Genomic DNA, 20,728 nt, shown 5'->3' with positions numbered 1-20,728 from the left:
CCCCGCTCCAGGAGTAGTCCCACCTGGTGTAATGCGACCACCCGTGGGCACAGAGGGTGACCACACCTTGACCTGGAACTAGCATGAAGCTGGCTGCCGGCAAGCTGTCTTCAAGGCTTGTGTTGAGTGAGGGAGAGACTTCTAAAAACTAAGTTTTTATGCTTGTTATAGACTGGTGCGATGGAAGCACCAGTAAAATGTGAGAACCCTGTGCATGTGTGTATTCAATAAACTGCTTTTTTAAATGATATAAGCACTATTAAATTTTCCTTTAATATATACTATGGATGTTACAGGCCATTAGAGAGGAGATAGGAGAGAGGAGGCTTGGAAATGCTATTTTGTAGCCCCAGAGAGGTTAAAAAGCTGTTTCTGACCCTACTTGAATGTAGTGGTCGCGTTACATTAGGTGAGATTACTCCTGGAAGGGGGGGAGCATTTTGCAGCGACTCATTTGTCTTCACCATTTTTCATCACTACACTAAGTAAGGAGCAGATGCAGTAAAATACACCACTGTGTGGATCCTATTCATGTGGAAGACTGTTTCTTCAATTTGCATTTTATTTTTCATTTTCTTTGTTCACATCATTTATTGCACATAGTAAATATTGAAATAGTGTAATATTGGGCACTACAGCACTGCACAGTTTATAAATATCACTAGTCTTTGTAACACATCTATGGGATTGTGAACAGTATCAGCGATTTTTCTATCTATTATATATTTTTATTTTACACAATTTGATTAAAGCGCGCAGGTTTATTTGTTATATACAGAAATGTATCTGATCTAAAAAAAAAAAATCTTGGAAATTCAATATATCAGTTAGACTTGTTTCATAAAAAATGATCCATAATAACATCTCAGTGCAAATAAATTTTAACAATAAAAGGTGACAAATAGAGGCATATTTTATAACACACTCGTAATATTTAGAAAGGGTCATAAAAGCTATAACTAAACATTCTATTATATATAAAAATTGACAGCACAGCACTCGCATATCTAAAACCAGATCAATATAAATACCCCAACCATGTAGACTGTGGCTTCCAAAATCATTAATAAACACCAAAGTGAGCGCAAAAAATCGATTTTATAAATATATATCAAAATGTCCATAATCAGTCTTTGTTATGTTCGCCCTTGAGTGAATGTGAAATTCTTCAAATCGTAACCAACTGTGCACCACATGAGCTTGATTTCCAAGTGATTGTAAACGATCACCTTGTAAAATAACTCATTCAGTTTAAAATAGAAATGAAAGGCAAAACATTTGTTTTATAGATCTAAATAAAAAAAAACATTATGTAATTTTTCCCTTTTTTATAAGTGATCATATTCCCTCTGTTCTGAGCTGGGGGGAGGAGGAGCCGCAGCACACTGAGCTTCCCAGTGAATGGCTGTGCAGCAGGGGTGTGTCATGACAAGTCTGATCATTGGAGTAGAGCATACAGAGTTTCCAGCATAGCTGCTAGAGTACTGTGGTGTGCTCAGTTTTTTTTTTTTTTAAAGGAAAGCAAGGGGACTAGCAGGAACACAAGGGATTGCACGTAAAGGAAGCAATACAAAGAGAACAGGATACATTTCATACAAGTACACGGTACAGCAGGCACATATCAGGAATATGAAGTGTTGGGGTAACAAATGCTTAAAACTCACCAGAGTTGTATGACCTTCCTAGCATTTTAGGTTAGATTTGCTTTGTTTGGGAACAATAATCCTTAAATGGTTTAGCTCACGAACGCATTGATGGTTCAGCGATCTGTAGCAATAGAGCAAGCCTTATTAGATATAACACATATGCCGCTTTATATAACTTGACTAAAATTAAAAAGGAACAGAGGACACACCAGCCTAGCGCATTACCCTTGCAACAATTGATTATTAAAAAATGTATAAATTATACTCACAAACAAATGCATATGTCAAGCAAAATATGATCCACCAGATGCTCCACCCAGCATGATCTGCTGGGAAGTGCCAATTGTGGAATAAAGAGTCCAAAAGAGCTGAAGTGTTTCGAGGGATATCACCTGTTCTTAGAGCTCTTGACTATGACTGACTATAACTTGACTATGCCGCTCTGAGCATCTCTAACCCAACCAGTACAATCTGACTCTGCAGCATCTCCAGCCAGCTCTATGGCGTTCCTCTGATACGTACTACAGCCACACCTTTTGATGCATTTGGGCACAGTGAACAGGGACCCCTGGATAATGTGCATTGTGATAAAACACATTGAGGCTGTGTCCATGACACATACTGGAGGTATATCTTAGAGCTGTGTTGGAGGAATTTACTAGAGCTGGCTGGAGATGCTGTAAAGTTGGATTGCAGGTGAGAGAAGCTCAGTGCAACATAGTCAGAATATATACAAAGCCATAGGAATTGCATCCAATTAGGCTTGTTATATTGGTGCATGCTGTTGCACCATCAATGCGGTTGTGAGCTGGAGGTGGAGCAGAACAATTTAGGATTTACTGCCACCCAAAAAAGGGCATATGACCTGAAATACTAGTCGGATCGTACAACTTTGTTAAGAGAAGTATGGGTTAGTGTTCTGCTTTTTTTTTTTTTTTTTTTAATTTATACTTACTTCGGTGGATGCAGCATCAGTCCGATGCTGCATCTGTCCCCCTTGCTCCTCTACACTGAGAACCGAGCGATCGAACACTGCCGATCGCTCGGTTCTCGCTGCTCCGTGAGCAGCTTTCTGCTCTGTCCCCTCCTTGCTCACTGAAGCGCTGGGCTGTGGAGCGGCGCACTGAGAGACCGAGCTGGGTGTTAGTCCAGGGATCTGGCAGATCCTGACTCCGTGGTCGTGATGACGCAAGAGCCTAGACTGACTTCTGTGACCTCAGCAGAGAATGGATTTCAGCTCACTTTCTGCGGAAAACGGGTCACAGGAGTGCAAAGCGAACTGCACTCCTGTGATCTGTAGGAGAAGTACAGCCAAGTAAGCTTTGGCTATACTTCTCCTTTTAGGTTTTGAAGATTTTCACATTTACTTAAGAATGAAGATACGGATTGTTTATGGACACTTTAAAATATATTTAGGAATAGGATTTTTGTAATCACTTTACACTTATGGTATTATGATTTTGGAAATCATAATATTATACATGGTTGGGATATTTCTATTTTTTTGTTTGTATATATGTGAGTGTTGCACTGTAAATGGATGTGTATAATATACCTATAGAGAGCTGTTGTAGCACTTGGTGAGCTACAGTACAGGAATTTTCTCATTGACTTAACATTGACCAGATAGTCCAAAGTCCTTTCTTTATACCCCTAAAAATAAGCATTCTATGTAAACAATGAAGTAAGGGCAAATGTATAAATATACAAAAACATAACCTTAAATTCACAATTAAATGTTTTCTCTCCTGACATTTTTCTTCCTCTAGTTTCCACAGACACGGACGAGCAGCTGCAGTTTTCTCTAGAGTTATCATCTGATTCCCCTGGACTGCAGCCCTTCTCCCCATCCAAAGGTGAGTGTTTACAATGTGTGTCTGTGGTGAATAGGCTCATTAAGCTGGATATACACAGAGAGTGTTTTTTCAGTCAGCCAGCGGGATGAGCAAAAACAATAGCTGACAGATTCCCACATCCACACAAGCAAAGTGGATGCAGGAATATCCCCCACCTTGCTATATCAGAATAAACGGATCATCGCTGCAGCCATTGGCTGCATGTGCTGATTGAATGCTGGTTTTTCTGTATGACCCTTTGACAGAAGCCAATCTGATGACCAGCTTCTGTTGAACAGAGATGGATACACACACATCGAATTTTGGCCAGTTCTTGCTGAACTGGCTGAATTCCATTACATGTTGTATATCCTGCTTTTGTGCTTTGCTTACTGACCTGGAAGCCCTCCCACCTTTTTAAGCCCAGGGAATACCTGGCAGATTTGTGATATTTTAAGTCCTTTATTTTGGGCTCAGCATCAAATGCAGTCTGCCTAGAAACGCCCACTCCACCAGACTGAAATCCACAGATCAAGGCAGCCTTCTCTTCATTCTTGCACAGTTGTACAGGCTCCTATCCTGTACTGAAATTACTCTGATCTCACTGCACACGTTGAAGCTGCTGCAAGTCAAGTAAAGCTGGACTCATATCCTTGATGCGGGACGTGCAGCATCATCTAGCCCTTTTCTTCCTAGCCTGACTGTCCTTGGTCTTTCCCTGTCACTCATTGGATTTCAGTTTTTTAAATTATGGAGGCTAGTCATCACATGTGGGAGTTACCTAGGGTGGTAAAGTCAGCCTGCTTTGGTATGTTTACTCCTCTAGACATGCATATATCAAAATGTCTTGATGGGTGAATGCCAAACTTCTTATAACTAAGAGCTAGCCCACTGTTTACCTCAGGGCTCAGGGTTCTTGAGAGGAGTACTGAGTGCTGATCGTTTCAGAAAGCTATTTACAGCTCCCAGCCAGACCCTTCCACCAGCCATGATCTGCCTGCATTGCATAGCAGAGGCCCAGTGGTGACAACACTGAGTCTAAAATAAAGTATGTTAAGAAAAAAGAAAAGTTTTATTAAAAAATGTCTTTGGCATGTAGATGAAGAGGTCAGGAGGCACCAAGGAAGGCAAAATATAAGCAGATTACATTTCAGCTTTAAAGAAAAAAATGGGAAAACTGAAATATTGCAGTTGTCACTGGAAGAGGTGAGGGGAAATCTTTCAATAGGGACACCTATTCCACCGACAACTGTCTAAGAGGCATATTCTCTCCTAAAATTAAATAACTACATAAATCTTTTATTTGGTTACTGGTTCTCGTCAGACTACCTCTATAACAGGTTTTTTTTACCTTTTTCCAGATCTCCAGGAACGAGCAGGTTCCCCAGCCAACGCCATCCAGCGAGGTAAGACCTCCACATCTCCCTCCTCTTGTTTACTGCGATTTCTTTTCTTTCCAAGAAGCCAATAATTTGCTTCATCAGGACACCTTGTGATGAGCAAGAGACGTCATCCATGTTTTTTTTCTTTGTTCCTGTCTTCTCTGTCTGTGTGTTTCCAGTCACTGCCGCTGATTACAGTTCCTTTGCAGACAGATGCAGCAGCTGGATAGAGCACATAAAAATGAGGGCTCAGACCATAAGACGCGGATCAATTAAAACAAGTAGGCAGCTGTGTGTTTCTTCATTGTCCTGATTGTCCCAGGCCGACATGTGACACGCCGTGGTGATGGGGGGAGGGAACTGTTTACCCAGATCAATCCCACAGAGTGTGAAACTTATTGTATGTAGATATCGGGGATTTGAGCACTACCTTTTGTGTGTTTTCATCCCAGCAACATCTAAATTACTCCCTAATTTATATGTAATAATTGCTAATTACATCCAAAATCATAGTGGCCAAGATTTTAACAGGTTAAGAGAGTTTTCTTTTACACCAGTTATTCTTTAAATTGTCTGTCCACCTAAAAGCGAATTTATAGGAGAAGTTTTGCAAAAGGCAGGAGAAACCACCGCTCCCAAGCCTGCAACATGTGCCTGTATCTGTGGAAGTAGGTGGTGGCTTAATGGAGCTTGTTCGCACTCTCCACTTGTAATACACAAAAAAAAAAAAAAAACACCCTCTGATATAATCAGCGTCTTGTAAAACTTTATTGTTCATCGCAGTTACACAGAAGGCCTGCCCAGAACCTCCTATTATGCTTTTCTCCCAGAAAAGGACTTAATCTCTATAATCCAGCGATTTCCATGTGAAATGTGTAATATTCTCGAGTAGGCTACTTGACACACCACAACAAACCTAAAATCCTACCTGCAGAATTTTGTAAATCACATCTTACTGCAATGCTTGGCAGTTTGTTATGATGTGTTGAAATACATGTGTATTGGGGTGCCATTTAAAAAGAATGACACTGCAGTGCACCAGCATACTTAGAGTGTTTGTAAAGTCAGGATAATAAATAACTGACATTCCCTCTGTTTTATCAATATCTAAAGTACTGTGTGTCTGTTTTTTAAAACTCTAATCCTTAATACCTTATCTCACAGCACCTCTGTGCTGTCAAATTTCCTCCTCCACTCTCCTTCCCCGATCTAAGGAATGCAGAGGGAGGGACTGCGATACCCCTCTGGACGGCCAACAGAGAAACGTCAGTGCTGTGAGAGAATGTATTTAGGATTAGAATTGAAAAAAAACGGACACGCAGTACTTTAGGTCTTGATAAAACAGAGGGGATGGTAGTTATTGTTAAATAGTATTTTCAAGCCACAGGGAAGAGCAGCAGGAGGAGAGGGGCAGGGAGGAGATCGGCTCTCACACACAGGCTTTGGAACAGACAGGCAGGAAGGAAGGGAGGGGGGAGAGGAAGAGTCTAGGAGCAGAGAGCAGGATGGTGGAGGCACGTAACAAACTGACCACAGTGTCATGGACCAGCAGCCATATTTACTGTGGTCAGCACACACAGGGGGACACAGGAACAGGCAGGATCAACCAGGTATATTACAGCTTAGAAAGGAACAAATTACATGGCACAATCACTATGCTGTAGTTTATGCCTTCAAGGAACAGAAGCTTTTTTTTTTCCTTTTAGGGTTACAACCGCTTTAACATTGCAGTGGTGTGAATAGCTCCTTATGAAGAGGGAGCGGTGTTCTGTCGTTCAGCAGGGGAGATATGGGCAGTGTTGACCACACTGCTTGGGATTTCAGTGCAACAGGCACACAATAGTGTCAGCTCAAACAGGAAGTTAGGAGCTCACTGGAAATCTGGCAGATCAACAGGTGTTTTTCTGTATTTGCAGAATTTGCAAAGGGGTGTAACTGGGGGAAATGTGCATGTATTGCCAAGAAGTACTTAAAAGTATAACTATAAGCAAAACATTTTTTTTTTTCATTTTGGATAGAGCAAGGGAGGGTTGCTGTCAAATTTTGGCCAATAGCCAAACGGGAAGTGAGAGGAAATCCCTGCAAATTAAGGGATTTCCTTGGGAACCCCAGGTCACCAGAACTAGTTTCCCTATTGGAAGATTTCCCCCTATTACTTTTCTAAGGACAACCAAAAATTGGGGATTTTCTTTTATTTTCACTTTCAGTGATCATAGTAAACAGGACACATATAGAGAGGGTGGATCTCCTTAATGGGAGCACAGACAGCAAAAAAAGCTGACATGATTTCTAATCCATCCCTACTCTATCCAAAACCAAAAATAAAGTTTGCTTTTAGTTATACTTTACTTTGTTTGTATGAAGTAGTGGAGCCATTGTAGTCCAGCAGAAAGAAGGAAAAGGTCCTTGACACCATTACCTGAAATTATGGTCTGAGACACTAAGACTAGGTGGAGCGAGAAGAATAAAAAAATTGTAAAGTCATGGTTAGGGCAGTAGAATATTGGTCCATTTTCCATGGACACAAACAAATAACTGAAGCATGCAGAGAGTAGGAGGGGTTATCCTAAGCTGGCCTATTGTTCTTTGGTTTGCCAGTGTCAAGTTCTCCTGTAGCTGGCGGGTAGCTCTGAGATGCTGTAGGGCTGAACTAAAGGTGAGTATAGTTCTGCTTTAAGTGAATAACATTGATTATCTCATTACAATGGCATCTGAAAGTTGATTGAATATTTTAGGCAGCAAGTAAACATGTTGTCCCTGAAAGTAATGTGTTGAATGAGCATCGCAGTTTGCTTTGTATGGGGCTGTGTAGTCACAGACTAGCCAGGGTGCCCATGCTAACCTATGCCCACAGCCAAGGGGCATGTGAGCATCAGAACTGGACCACGGAGCAATGGAGGAAGTTGGCCTAGTCTGATGAACAACGTTTTATTTTGCATCATGTGGATGGCTGGGTTGCTTGTGTGTCGCTTACCTGCGGAAGAGATGGCACCAGGATGCATTATGGGAAGATAGCAAGCCAGAGGAGGCAGTTCAAAGCTTTCAATGCTTTGGGCAATGTTCTGCTGGGAAACCTTGATCCTGCCATTCATGTGGATGTTACTTAACACGTACCACCTTTGTAAATATTGTTCCTGACCAAGCACACCACTTTATGGAAAAAGTATTCACTAATGGCAGTGGCCTCTTTAACAGGATTATGTGCCCTGACACACTGAAAAAAATGGTTCAAGAATGGTTTGAGAACAGGACAATGAGTTTGACGTGTTGCTTTAGGCCTCCAAACTCTCCAGATCTTTATCCAATTAAGGATCTGTCGGATGTGCTAGAACAACAAGTCTGATCCATGGAGGTCCCACCTCACAACTTACAGGACTTTAGGGATCTGCTACTGATGGTTTGGTTCCAGAATGCCTTCAGAGGTCTAGTGGCATCCATGCCTCGACGGCTCAGGGCTGTTTTTGTGATACAAGGGGAACCTACTCAGTATTTTTTTGAGTGGTCATAAAGTAATGAGTGATAGGGGTGTATACAGTATAAATATTTAAAGAACTGAACAGCTTTATAAACGGTTTAATCCACAGTGCTGGGTGTTTTCTGTTAAATCTAGTATTCATATTTAGTAAAGGTAAATTTCTCTATCGCTCATTGACAGACGTAGTCCTCGGTGATTCAACACCCTCGGGTTATGCTGCCCTCTACAGGAGTAGGACTAGACAGGAAAGAAAACGTTCTGGCCACACCCTAGGGGCAGTCCCAGAGGGTATATCCTCTCACTTCCTGCTCTAGCAAATCAGTTTTTTTCTGTCTAGTTAGGAGTAAGGACCTAGATACCTTGCTGGGATCTTCGGTCCTGGCAGGATTTTTTTCTTAGAAAAGATTTTTTAGACAGCTTTTTTTCTCCAGTGTTCCTGTGAGATCTTCAAGCAAGAAAGCTGAACTGGGCGACGGGCTGGATGTTGAGATCCAGTGGTCACCCCAGTTCAGCCTACGAGCGCGTGCAGGCCATAGCTCCGTGCTAGGTCGGCCGCGACATAGTCCCACTGGACGGGGACTGACCCTGCGAGTTAAACGTCTCGCTGAAACGCCAAAGACCATGAGTCACGGCGTCCGTATTGGTCGACAGCCCTCCTACCTCGGTGGAGAGGGGTACTGTCAGGAGTTGGCGCCCGCCTGGTTCCGGTATGGTGAGTAGTATGTTCCCCCTTTCCCCCTGACGGGTCTTGTGGTGAACGCGGGCCCCTCTCTGTAATGGTAAGGATGGGTCTTCCCTCTATCCTATAACATGTCACAGATCCCCCTAATTGAGTGTGATTTTTGTGTACAATAAGCCAGGAGGCTTGGTTTGGGAGCTGACAATCTAATTGTAAAAATGTGAAAATGATTGTAGTCAGTGGCAGTACTAGAACTTTACTGTGATAGTATAAGGTATCCTACCTGTCAGAAGCCACAGGGCGATGTCTATACATGTATACTGCATTCCAGATCATTCCTCCAGCTAAGCAGATGCCTCCCGACGGCCACGGACTGCATACGGCCCGCCAGGGTCCGGTACCGCCGACCACGCTGACCACCATGAGGGTGAAGGGTTGTGAGGCCGAGATCCTTCTGCAGACAAGCCGCTATCTGTGCAGGCCGCCGCCATTGTCTGGTAGATCGCACGAGGCCGCCATTTTGGTGTAGCCTCGTGTCTCCAGCATGGGGGCGGCCATGTTTGAGGTGACTCAAACACCTCATGGAGCCAGGGGGAGGCGCCGGCAGGCGTGTTAAGGGGCGGAGCCGCCTCCTTTACCCAGGAAATGGGGCCAAAGACTTCCTGTCTGTAACAAGACAAGCACTGAGCAAGCTGATGAAAACTTCTGTGCATCAGGGATGAGCCTTGGGGTCTCTCTCTCTCTCTCTCTGGTCCAAAAAGGCAGGTAACACTGAGGGGCGCTGTTGCGACTGGGGGACACAAAAAAAAAAAAGTTTTTTACTTTGTCATTTTTTGTCGCTGGCAAGTGTCTTGTATAATCATTGACCCTGCCGCATAGGTATCCCCACCTGATCCCCTCAAGGTGGCCGCAGGACCCTCCAGTACCCCACTTGTTTTTAATGCATTATCGGCAGTTTTGGAGTCTTTGGTATCCCGGGTGGAGGTGGCCTGTCAGGGACTGGGGTCAAGAAGCGACCCCCGCCTACCCCTATTGTTTATCAAATACTTCAGGGGCTGTTGTCTCAGGTAATATCTCCTCAGCAGTGAGGAGAACGTTTCTGCCTCCGCCATAGCACAAGAGTGGTGGATGCACTAGTTGTGTCCGTCCGGGAAACCTTTAGTCTTGAGGTTACACCGGCAGAGGTAGCTGAGACTGAGATTCCTTTTTGGTACTTGTTAGCCTACCAAAAGGGCGAAGGATTTTCCTTTACCCAAATGGGGTCGTTTTGAAACGAAACCCTGTTATTTCCAAACGCATGGCTAGGTGCTATCCGTTTGAGGAATTCCTCTTTATAGGATAGACGGTACCGCCTGCTGTCTTGCCACAGACTGTTAGGATAAAAGGACCTCGTAACTAACGAGGACCTTACTTTTCTGCTCATAAAGAGTTGTTCGTTCCGCGAGGGCGGGCGATAAGGCGAAACCCTCCAAAGCCCCTTTAGAGGGGTTTCAAAGGGCGCTGGTCGGCTAAACAAAAAGTCCGGCTCAGTCAAGCCTGAAGATACAGCCTGATGCGCCCCTACCCATCTCTGGGGTGGGGGGGATGTCTTCACCAGTTTCTGGAGGACACAGGATCGAGTTTCGATCACTTCCACCGGTGCGATTCTTCCCTTCTAACATTGAACGGTTTCAGGGGTTCTATTCGAACCTATTCACAATGCCCAGGAAAGAGGGCAAGGTGCGTCCAAATCTGGACTTGGGAAGAAATAGAGTCCATCCGTACAGTGGTGGCCTCCCTGCATCAGGGGGATTTCCTGGCGTCCATAGACATTTAGGAGGCCTATCTTTATATCCCCATCATCGCAGGACATCAGCGTTTTTTCGCTTTCCCAAAGATCATCCCTGGTTCCCACCAGGAGACTGAACTATCTGGGCCTAAGGTTGGATACATCCATCCTGGGCAAGAGAGTTTCTCCTTGCGGAGAAACTCCAGAAGGTTCAGTCAACGATTCGGATGTTGCTGTCCGTCAATTGGCTGGGACTGATGGTGGCCTTCTTAGAGGCAGTACCGTATACCCAGTCTCATACCCGAATTCTCCTGAAGGAGATTCTTTTTTAATGGAATCAGAATTCCGATTCCCTGGACAATCGGATCCGGTTGAGCGAGCGGACCAGGAAGTCTCCGATGCTCAACCAGGGGAAGTCATTTCTTCCGATAGTATCCAGATTACCAATAAGGGTATCAGAACTGAGAGCGATCAGATTTTGTCTGATTTACTGGATCGAGCAGCTCTAGAGCAGCCCGATTCAGATCCAATCGCATATGGCCTCTTCATCCAGAGGTTTTTCACTAGCTGTCCCTTCATTGGGACATCCCGGATGTGGATCTGTTGGCACCTTGGCTTAACAGGAAGGTGCAGAGGTTTGTAGCTGGCGCCGCGATCCTCTAGCGGACGCAGCAGAAACGCTGATCGCCCCGTGGGGGCAGTATCAGCTATGGCATGCCTTCCATCCTCTCAAGTTGCTGCGGGAACTTCTTCGCAGGATAGAGGTGGAGGGAATTCCAGTTATTCTGGAAATTCCGGACTGACCTCGTCGAGCCTGGTATGCCGACTTGGTGAGGCTAGTCGCGGACGCTCCTTGGAGACTTCCTCTCAGGGAGGATTTGCGGTCTCAGGGACCGATCTTCCATCTTGCTTTAAAGTCGCTAGCTTAATGGCCTGGCCATTGAGACCCAGGTACTGAAGGACAAGGGAGTGTCAGCTTCAGTTATTCCTACCTCCAGTTAAAGCAAGGAAAGCGACTTCCAGCACATGGAAGTCTTATATTGCATGGTGTGAATCTATTGGATTTCCCCCACATACCTATTCGGTGACCCGAATTTTGGTCTGTCTGCAACAAGGGGTTGAGCAGAAACTATCCTTGAGCACGATCAAGGGTCAGTTTTTCGGCGTTAGCAATCTTCTTTCAAGAAACCTTTGGCTAATCATACCTTGGTGCGGAATTTCATCCAGGGGGTGCGACATCTGGCTCCGCCAGTGCGCGCACCCTTACCGCCTGGGATCTTCATTTAGTGTGGTCGGTTCTTCAGAAACTTCTCTTTGAAGATATTAGGGAGATTCCCTTGCTTACATTATCCCAGAAGGTGGCCTTCTTGGTGGCCATTACTTCTGCACGCAGGGTGTCAGAACTGGCCGCATTATCTTGTCGTTCCCCATATCTGGTGGTTCATAGGGATAAGGTGGTTCTTCTTCCGAATCCATCCTTCCTTCCTTCCTAAAGTGGTTTTCAGAGTTTTTCATCTGAATAAAAGTATTGTGTTCCCTTCCCCGTGTCCTAAGACTAGCCATCCTTGGGAGTTTGCATTACACTCCTTGGATGGGGTTCAGAAGGATACACTTGACTACTACGAACTTGTTTACGTAAGACGGACTCACTTTTTGTGATCACGGATAGCCCTTGAAGGGGGTTGCCTGTGTCTGCCGCGACCATATCTACATGGATCAGTCAGACGGTGGTACAGGCTTATTCTATTAAGGGTCAGAATCCTCCGTTCCCTGTTAGGGCGCACTTCACTCGAGTGCTCAGTACTTCCTGGGCCTATCGCCATCAGGCGTCAGTGGTCCAGGTATGTAAGGCGGCCACCTGGTCGTCGGTACATACCTTTACAAAATTTTATAAGATTGATGTGATGGCATTTGGCCGCAAGGTTTTGCAGGCCGCAATTTGAGGAGACCGGTGGTCTACCTCAGGGGTTTTTTTCTGTTGAAAAATTTCTGTTGAGTCTCATCATTGAGGATGAGCATTGTAAACTTCTAGTTGGCACCGGTTGGGCCTTCTAGATTGGATTTGATTTCCATTTTCCCACCCCTCATTTGTGGTACTGCTTTGGGACGTCCCGAGGGTGTTGAATCACCGAGGACTACGTCTGTCAATGAGCGATAGAGAAAAATGGATTTTTGTAAAATCTTACCGTAAAATCCTTTTCTCTTAGCTCAATGACAGACGTAGTACCCGCCCCTCTGTTTTTGAGTTGGGTTAGGTTAAATTCTCTAAACACTGCTTTGTGACATAACTGATTTGCTAGAGCAGGAAGTGAGAGGATATACCCTCTGGGACTGCCCCTAGGGTGTGGCCAGAACGTTTTCTTTCCTGTCTAGTCCTACTCCTGTAGAGGGCAGCATAACCCGAGGGTGTTGAATCACCGAGGACTACGTCTGTCAATGAGCTAAGAGAAAAGGATTTTACGGTAAGATTTTACAAAAATCCATTTTTAGTTCCATGTTTCAGATTGCCCCAAGATTACATTGCCTGTACAGTGCACTACTCTGCTTCATTGACTAGGTTAGGCACTTAATAATGAGGTCATTTGTCTTCTTAGATCGGAGGCTTCAGGAGGTTCTGCACACAGGAATCATTTGTCAATTTACCACTAAAATTTAAAATGTTGTGGAGGTGGAGGAGAACTTTTCAAAGACTCATAATAACTTCCCCCCCACCCCCTTGTAGTACTGGAGAGTTCATTCAGTGCTGGACAGAATTCTTATTTAGTTGCATGAATTATAACAACTTACAGAAGGATTTTCTTATTTAAAGAGTTCATCTTTACCCAAAAAAATGCCTATGCAGCTAAACGGTGTCTATAGATAAAAACAAACTGTGGAGCTCTGACTAAAGTTGAATAATGCCCAATCTACAGGTGTAGGCCATTTACCGCCTGAAGCCAGACTGAAAAAATTCCCAGGACTTGCTAAGAGAGGCCTAGTTATTACTGCTCACTTCTACCATCACAGGACTGAGCTCTGACCTCAACGTTTGAGAGTTCGCTTCTGTGTTGGTGGAGGTGAGCAATGCAGTGTCCTGGGAGTATTCCAGTCAGGCTTGAGGAGGTACGTAAATGGCCTACAAAGAGGAAAAGGTCATTAGCTCTGCTAGGCAATCTATATATATATATATATATTATGTATGTATGTATGTGCACCTAAAAATTGTGTGTATGTAAGCTAAATATTTACACAGTAAATATAGCATAAATCATACCCTGAAAAGATATACACTGCTCAAAAAAAATTAAAGGAACACTTTTTAATCCGAGTATAGCATCAAGTCAATTAATCCTTTCGCTGCCAGGCCCTGTGTTCCACTTTTAAACTTTGCTGGCACATTTTTACAATTTTTCCATTGCTATATTATTTTTGCTTTACATCTTTCAGAGTTTGTTAAAGACCCTCCAAACCATATATTTTCTGAAAGCACTTGACCAGTAGAATACAAATAAGGTGCTACTGATTTTTTGGGTACAATGATAGTTGCGCAAATGTTTATCAAAACAATATTTCTCTTTCTTTCATCGCCAGACACGGCGCTCCATAAATGGTAACTTGTGGGTTATATTGCCTCCTCCAGGAGTAGGACTAGACAGAAAAAAGAAACCTGGCTACGCCCATGGACTGTCCCCAGCTGTTCTATAACCCCCCCTCTCTGCTTTAGGTAATCAGTTTTAATCTGTCTAGTCAGGAGTTTGGACCTAGGCTCCCGGCTGGGATCTCTGGTCCTAGCAACTTTTTCCTTCCTTATATTTTCTATTCTTTTTTCTCTCAGGAGTTCTACAATCAACTGCCAGGCTGGTCAACGGCTGGATAATCTAGATCCAGTGGGCCCCTCAGCCCAGTCAGCAAGCTTGTGCAGACTGCAGCTATGCGCTATGTCAGCCGCGACATAGCCTCACGGACAGATGCTGGCCCACGAGTTAAATGTCTCGCAGGGACGCATACGACCGGGCTTGGGTCTGAGTAGCAGCGGCCCCTTGGCCAACAGCTCCCTTACTTCGGTGGCGAGGAGTTCTGTCTGGAGCGTTACCCGCACAATGGACGGGTAAATACAGTCCCCCCTATCCCCTTTTTCTTTGGGGGGGACGGGGGGGGGAGGGGGCGCGGGTAACCTCCAGGGACAAGCGGGCCTGCCTGCAGGTTCCCTACTTCCTTCTTTAATTTCCTCACTGAGCTGGGCTTCCCCCCACTCTCTTTCCCCTCTGTTTGGACCTAAAGTCTGGTGGGGGTCCCAGGGCAGAGAATGCAGCAGGGACCCCTGGGGCCTCCCCAGCATGCTTCAGTGTATGATGGGGGCCATTATCCCTTAGTCTAGCTGGTCTCCGGTTGGCGGGCATGTCTGTGTAGCCGAATTATGTCACTGGGGCTATTTTCCTTTAGTCTAGTCTAGCTGGTCTCCGGTTGGCGGTCATGTTTGGGTAGTGGATGATGTCTTGGGAAAGCTGGAAGACTGAGGCCTCTTGGAGATGCCGAAGCTCGTCCTCTTCCTCTTATTCTTCTTCCATTTCCTCTTTCTGTGCACGGGACATGTGAACAGGGATGGCGACCATGATGATGCTGGGTTTGAATTCATTGCGCTCCTCCGGTCGGTAGGGTGAGTCTTTGGGGCTCCCTATTATCTCTCCCTCTGCTGATAGGTACCCTGAGCCTTGGGGGGATCATTTAGTGGTGCCAAAAAGATTGGTTTTGTACTGCAAGGTCTTCCTTTCCTTATGGAACCTCAGGGTCACATCTCATCTAATTCTGAGCCGGATGCCGCCGTGGATGCGGCCAGTCCAGGGGGACTTAATATAACACCCCCTAATCCATCCGATAGTGAGAATGATTCCTCCATGGTCGCAGCAGCAAATGAAAAGCTGCTGGTAGATGCACTTTTACTGCAGTGCATGAGACTTTAGAGATGGAGGATGCGGCTGATGTAGCCACGGACGTGGCTGTGTCGTTTGGTATGCATAAGTTGCATCGTACTCCAAAGATGTTCCCTTATGTGCCTTATTTTGACAGGTTTTCCTGTAAGGAATGGGAACAACCAAAATTACCCTTTGTGGTCTCTAAACGTTTTGCTGTGCGTTACCCTTTTGAGGAGTCACTTTTAAAAAGTAAACTAGTTCATCTGTTTCCAGGTTGAATAAATCAACCTTGATCCCAGTAGAGGAATCCCCATCCTTTAAGGACCTGGCTGACAAGAGAGCGGAGGCTGTGGCACACAGCATTTTTACTATGGCTGGTTCGGCATTGTGGCCAGTCTGAACCCTAACTGAATGGCCCAAGCTTTTGCACCAGGGCCTGGGTGGTGAGCAGGTCCTTGCTGCTTATGTTGATTTAGCGGACCAGTTGGTCCATGGGCTGCAGTTTATTTGTAATGCAGCTTTGGATACAGCTTCTGTGCTGTCCAAGCATTCGCCTGTTTGGGGCTACCCTGGATGACATCATTAAGGGTATCATGGGGGAAGAGTACCTTCCTGCTACAGTCAAGGAAAGGGAAGAAGCCTCGCCGCAGACAGGGGCCTTCCTTCTCAGCCTGTAGGAAATTATTTTGTGCTGTTGGGACGGAGAATAAAGGAAATAGATCTTTTAAATCTTCCCCAGGAGTTTCCATGCAACCTTGGTCTGGTAAGCCTAGAGCTAGCTTCTCCGGACCCGCAGACCCTTCAGCATGAAGGTCTGCCCTCACCCATTATTGGGGTGGGGGGACATCTTTGCTGGTTTTTACAGCCCCGTGGACTTCTTTGGTGAGCATCAAGGAGATCCACTAAATCCTGCATAGATTTCGGTGATGTCCGAACTACCTAAGGTTCCCCGTATCCAGGGAATTGAATTACCTAGGTCTGATTTTAGTTCTAACCAGGGTGGTCCTTCCTCTGGAAAAATTTCAGGAACCACAGGCCTTGATTCACCGGCTGCTGTCACACAGTCAGTTCTCTCTCCCAATTTGCATACATGTTCTGAATCTGGTGGTGTCCACCTTCAAGACAGTTCTGTTTGCACAGTCCTACATGCAGCTCTTTTAGCAGGTTCGGCTCCACAAGAGGATACCGAGGTTTGTGGCGTGATCACAGGTTTCTCTGGCAGACGCCATAGGCATCCAAGGACCACGGTGAGGCCAGCGTCATCCTCGGCTCAGGCTTCTTCCGCAGTTCCTGTAAGAAATCAAGAGCGAGGATCTTCCAATCATCCTGGTGGCCATAAATGTAGCTTGGGGCTTCCTCTCAGAAGACTAGTTGTCCCTAGAGCTAATCTACCATCCTGCTTTACAGTCGCTGGTTTTAATGGCTTAGCTATTGAAAGCCGGGTATTGAGGGATAGAGGTTTGTCTGGATCAGTGATCCCTACTATGGTGAAGGCGAGGAAGTCGTCTTCCAGCAAAACATACCATCGTATGTGGAAAGCATACATTTCTTGGTGTGAGTCGATGGCGCTCAATTTCTCGATCCTTTTCTGTGGCTTGGATCTTAACGTTTCTTCAACGGGGCTAGATCAGATTTTGGCCCTAAGGACCATCAAGGGCCAGGTAGGTGTGTGCCTTGGCAATCTTCTTTCAGTGACCCCCCTAGCCACGCACTCTTTAGTTCGTACCTTCATTCAGGGGGTTCAACATGTGGTTCCACCTGTATGGTCTCTTTTGCCACCATGGGGTTTAAATTTAGTGCTTTCTGTTCTCCAGAAACCTCCATTTGATAATATTCAGGAGATTCCCTTGCCTACGTTATTACAGAAAGTGACTTTCTTGGTGGCTATTACCTAGGCCCGCAGGGTATCGGAGTTGGCGGCATTATGTCGCTTTCCTATGGTGGCTACGCTCCCCGGCTTTACGTCTGGGGAAATCATTTCTTCCCCTGCATTGGACTGTAATCACCACGGATGCCAGTCTGTCCAGATGGGGAGGTGTCTTGGGAGTGTGCTTGGCTCAAGATGTCTGGACTCGGGAAGAGTCCAGGTTGCCGATCAACATCCTGGAAATTCAGGGGATCAGACGGGAAATGGCCCACATCTTGAAGCGGGCAGAATGTTATGTTCTGGCTCTCTCTGCTGTGCACACTTCGGGGGTAGAGAATTGGCAAGCGGACTATCTGTCGACAGGCGTTGGATCCAGGAGAATGATCTCTTCACCCGGAGGTTTTCCATTAACTGTGTCCTCTTTGGGGGACCCCCCATGTGGACCTGCTGGCTTCCCATCTCAACAGGAAGGTGCAGAGGCTGGTGGCCCCTTGGGGTCAGTATTGTCTGATTTACGCCTTTCCTCCAATACAACTTCTTTCGAGACTGCAACGCAGACTAAAGGTGGAAGGAATTCCAGTCATTCTGGTGGCACCAGACTGGCCTAGTCAGTCTGGTACGCAGGCCTGTTAACGCTGGTAGCAGACGTCCCTTGGAAATTTCCTCTCACGGATGATCTTCTGTGTCGTTGACCAATCTTCCATCCTGCTTTACGTTCGCTAGATTTAACAGCGTGGCTATTGGAAGCCAGGTGCTGAAGACAGAGGGCTTTCGGAGTCGGTGATTCCTACGTTGTATAAGGCTAAGAAATCTACTTCCAGGAAGGTTTATCATTAAGTTTGATAGGCATACATTACTTGGTGTGTGTTTCGGGGGGGGGGGGTTTCTCCCCGTTTCTTTTTTGCGTCTCGCCTGATGGAGTTTCTAAAATTGGGTGTAGATCAACGTTTGGCTCTGAACACCATCAAGGGCCAGATTTCCGCCTTTATTTTTTTTTCCAAAGGTCATTGGCGGCGAAGTCCTTGGTTCACACTTTTGTACAAAGAGTTCGCCATCTGGCTCCTGGTACCACCGTAGAATCTCAATTTGGTACTATCGGTGCTTCAAAAACCTCCTTTTGAAATTATGCGAGAACTTCCTCTGCTTACTTTGTCACAGAAGGTGGCTTCCTTAGTAGTTATACTTCCGCATGTCGGAGTTGGCTGCATTATCCTGTCGGTCACCTTACTTGGTGATCCATAGGAACAAAGTAGTGTTGCGACCCTGTCAGGCGTTCCTTCCTAAGGTTGTCTCAGGGTTTCATTTAATGAACACATTGTGTTACCGTCCCTATGTCCTAAGCCTACACATCCAAGGGAAATTGCTTTACGTTCTTTGGATGTGGTAAGGGCGATTTGGGTTTCCCTGGCGGTGATTGAACCGATTTAGAAAATCAGAGTCTTTGTTCTTACGGATGGACCTCGTAAGGGGCAGGCCGCATCTGCTGCGACCATTTTCAAATGGATAAGGCAGACGGTGGTGCAGGCCTACTCCCATTAGGGGCAGGTTCCTCCTTTCCCTGTTGAAGTGCATTCTACAAGGGCGCTTAGTGCCTCCTGGGCCTTTCGTCATCCGGCATCAGTGGTTCAGATGTGCAAGGCGGCTACGGGGTCATCTGTACACACATTCACAAAATTTTAGAAGGTGGATGTACTTGCATCTTTGGATGTGGCGTTTGGTCGGAAAGTTTTGCAGGCTCCAGGTGCAGAGGCTTCCGCTACTTGAGGGTGAAAATTCTTACCAGGTGCTGAGCCCCAGTTGTTCCTAATTGAGCTCCTGTTACCTGGTTGGCTATTGTTTAGCCTTGTTGGGAATTCTGCATTTGCTGTGTTTTCTCCCACCCCTCATGTTGACACTGCTTTTGGAAATCCCAATGGTCTGAAGACTTGAAGCTGTGTCTGTCAGTGAACCTCAATGGAAAGGATTTTACCGTAAGACAAAAATCCATTTTTTTTTTCAGATGGGGCTCCTGTGACCCGGTTAAGGGCTCTCATGTTTAGCCTTGGGTTATTTTCCCCACCCCTCGTTTTTCATTTGGTGCTGCTTTTGGACATCCCACTAGTTATGATTTATGAAGCAGTATGTCCGTCGATGAACGAAAAAGAGAAAATGTTTTTTTTGTACTTACTGTAAAATCCATTTCTCATCGACAGACACAGCAAATACCCCTCTATGGAGTTCTGATACTTTTAATACTGCTTTCTACTAAACTGATTACCTAGAGCAGAGAGGGCGGAGGGGGGGGGGTTATATACCAGCTGGGGACAGGCCATGGGTGTAGCCAGGTGTTTTTTGTGCTGCCTAGTCCTACTCCTGAAAGAGGCAATATAACCCACTAGTTATGATTTATGGAGCGCTGTGTCCATCAATCAACTCCGAGAAATGGATTTTACAATAAGTACAAAAAGCCAATTTTTTGCTAAAAATACACAAAAATCATTATTAGCAGATAAAAACACTGTGCATTTTACAAAATTCCTAATAAACCTAAAAGCTAACCTGTATTTAGTTAATAAATAACCACTATTTGTACATTTTACATTGCGCCTTTATGCAAAATAGTTAAAATCGAACATACGCAAAAAATGAAAATATCCAAATTTCTCAAAACATCTAGAGGTTTTCATTGTTCCATTACAGCTTTCAGAGTTTAAGACCCCCCCCCCCCCCAAACCATATATTTTCTGAAAGCACATGACCTGTAGTATAAAAAGAAGGTGCTACTGATTTTAACACCCTGCGATGTTTGCGCAAATGTTTATCAAAACTATATATACGCTAAAAATTCTCAATTCATATTTAGCCAATATAAACACAGCAAATTTCACAAAATGCCAATTAAATTCCTACTAAATATAAAAGCTTAACCTGCATTGAGTTAATAAATAAATATTTGTCATTTTTAAATTACGTCTTTTTGCAAAATGGTGAAAATTGAATATACACTTAAATGTAAATAATCAAATTTCTCTAAAAATCGGAAGGTTTTCATTATTCCCTTACAGCTTTAAGAGTTTGTTAAAGACCCCCCCAAACCATATATTTTCTGAAAGCATAGGACCAGTAGAATAAAAAAGTGCTACTGAATTTTAAGGCCCTACGATATTTGCGCAAATGTTTACCAAATCAATATTTTCACTAAAAA

General features: G+C 44.9%; 1 protein-coding gene across 10 annotated transcripts in view; it reads left to right on the top strand.

Moving 5' to 3' along the window:
- C2CD5 (C2 calcium dependent domain containing 5) overlaps positions 1-20,728 on the top strand; it is a 190,175-nt gene that overhangs the window by 130,698 nt on the left and 38,749 nt on the right. For 9 of the 10 annotated variants that reach the window (XM_082256123.1, XM_082256121.1, XM_082256119.1 and 6 more), the window contains 3 exons: positions 3,416-3,502; positions 4,843-4,887; positions 5,043-5,144. In XM_082256123.1, the coding sequence (XP_082112249.1) occupies positions 3,416-3,502; positions 4,843-4,887; positions 5,043-5,144 (234 nt within the window). The remainder of the gene's footprint in view (positions 1-3,415; positions 3,503-4,842; positions 4,888-5,042; positions 5,145-20,728) is intronic. The other variant, XM_082256116.1, reaches the window with a different exon arrangement.

This window comes from Pelophylax lessonae (genome assembly GCF_965119305.1).
Source record: "Pelophylax lessonae genome assembly, chromosome: 4".
Lineage (NCBI taxonomy): Eukaryota > Metazoa > Chordata > Amphibia > Anura > Ranidae > Pelophylax > Pelophylax lessonae.
Note: the sequence above shows the minus strand (reverse complement) of the source record. Positions and strands in the feature narration are given on the sequence as shown.